Source organism: Vombatus ursinus, unplaced genomic scaffold, assembly GCF_900497805.2.
Source record: "Vombatus ursinus unplaced genomic scaffold, bare-nosed wombat genome assembly UNPS02014830.1, whole genome shotgun sequence".
NCBI lineage: Eukaryota > Metazoa > Chordata > Mammalia > Diprotodontia > Vombatidae > Vombatus > Vombatus ursinus.
The window spans coordinates 2,698,988-2,700,854 of record NW_020954608.1 but is presented as its reverse complement, the minus strand read 5'-3'; the positions used below and the strand labels follow the sequence as shown (position 1 = coordinate 2,700,854).

The following is a 1,867-nucleotide window of genomic DNA, read 5'->3' as shown; positions in this document are numbered from 1 at the left end:
TGGAGGAGTGATAGGACAGAGAGAATTTAGAAGTGAAAATAAAATAAAATTGTCATTGGGGGAAAAAAAAAAACTGAGGTGGAGAGGTTATGTAGCATGCCCAAGGTCACTCAGGTAGTAAACAGTAGAGTTGGGATTCAAACCCCATTCTCTAACTCCAAATCCAGCACTCCCTCCATCATACCAGGTGGCTTTTCTCTATCCCTAGTGGTCTCCTAATTTATCCTATGTACCACCACCCAATTAATGTTTCAAAATAAATCTTTGGTTGCACCCCTCCCTTGCTCAAAAACCTTTAATAACTCCCAGTTGTCTGCAGGACAAAGCCCAAAGTGCTTAGGGCTGTCCACAATTTGGTCTCAATCTGACTTTCCAGACTTGCCTTCTATGACTGCCCTAGATAAACTTTCCACTTGAGGCAAATTGGTTTATCCACTGAACTCCTAATGTGCACTCTCACCTTTGCCCTTTTATATGTACTGTATTCCTCCCCTCCCCTACCAGTTTAAATCCTATATGTCCTTTAAATCCTAATTGAAATTATATCTCCTCTAACCACTTTAGCAGGAAATCATATTTCTTTTCTTTTCTTTTTTTTTTTTTTTGAACCAGGGCTTAGTTTATTGGCATGACCATTTACAGTCAGGTGTTTTCCTCTCAATAGCGAAACAAGAAGTGAGACAGTTTCCAATCTGCCATAACATATAACTGAAAAACTTCATCTTGAGAATGTAGCATTAGTCAGGTTACATAACTCCTTTTTAACTTTCACTATTTTTACACTGCTGCCAGAAGCTTTTTCAGCATTTGCTTTGAATTCAGTGTTCAGTGTATCTCTTACTGCGTTTGCACAGATCTGGGAGTATTGGATATAGCTGAGTCCAGCCTGTCTCCAATAGGCCACCATGACTGGGGAAGGTGGGCGATGGATGGAGCATGAAATTATACTTCTTAATTTTGAGATCTGACAATTATTCTTGCCTGCTTGGTATTATCTTATATTTTAACTTCCCAACTAGAGTATAAACTCCTCATACTTCTTTGAACCTCTCATGTCCTTTAGGTGCTCAGATATTTGATCATCTAGAGAATGGGTGTTTTTTTCTGGTGGGGAGGTTTCTTATTTCTTCTTGCTTCCACCTACAATGAGCCTTCTGTCTCTCCATCCAAATTCTTGTGATTGCAAGGAGGGAACTTTTTTTAAAAAAAAAACCATTCTGAGGGTTCTGACCACTCTTAAAAGAGTAACAACTTCTTCAAATAGCAAGTTTTCAGATCTTGTTGTCTGGTTTGGACATAATTAGGTTGAACTGCATAGAACTGTGAAGTTTTACCTAATTTTGCTTGGTCAGTAGCATTGGAGAAATGACCTTCCATTATAAAAACATCCTGAGGATAATTTAGAAGCAATTTGTTGTGCATAATGTAAATTTTTGGTGACCCTTTCAGTGTGTAATCACCAGAAAACAACACTTTGATGTGCTAAGCTGGTTGATATTTCATTACAAAATCTCTTTTTTAAGAGATTTTTAATCTCTTTTAATCTTTTTTAAGTATGTTAATGGAAAGAAATTTACTTTTTAAATATGATTACATAACTTTTAGAGAAGATTGTTCCTGAAGAGATGATCCACAGAGAATCAGACAGATAGGAGAAAACACTTTACTTTTTTAAAGTAAATGGAAATAACATGACAAGAAATAGCCCTCTGTTCACTTTTAGCCTCTATCATCACTACCATGTTCATCAATATTTCATTTGCATTGTACTTCAAGCTCTCTTTCATTCACTTTGTGCTTTCTTCTAGGTACTTTTGCACACCCTGTCAAGGAAAGCATCCACTGTGACTGACTCCTGGTTTCTTTT

At 37.0% G+C, this 1,867-nt stretch overlaps 1 protein-coding gene across 1 annotated transcript; it reads right to left on the bottom strand.

Moving 5' to 3' along the window:
- Window positions 1-718: 718 nt before the first annotated feature.
- LOC114025433 (ATP synthase subunit epsilon, mitochondrial-like) lies at window positions 719-907 on the bottom strand. Its single transcript, XM_027838877.1, has one exon. The coding sequence runs from the start codon at window positions 905-907 to the stop codon at window positions 719-721; it is 189 nt and encodes a 62-aa protein (XP_027694678.1).
- Between the last annotated feature and the right edge of the window lie 960 nt (window positions 908-1,867).

Coding starts and splice junctions, on each gene's coding strand:
- LOC114025433 (XM_027838877.1), bottom strand. CDS start 907: ATGGTGGCCTATTGGAGACAGGCTGGACTCAGCTATATCCAATACTCC.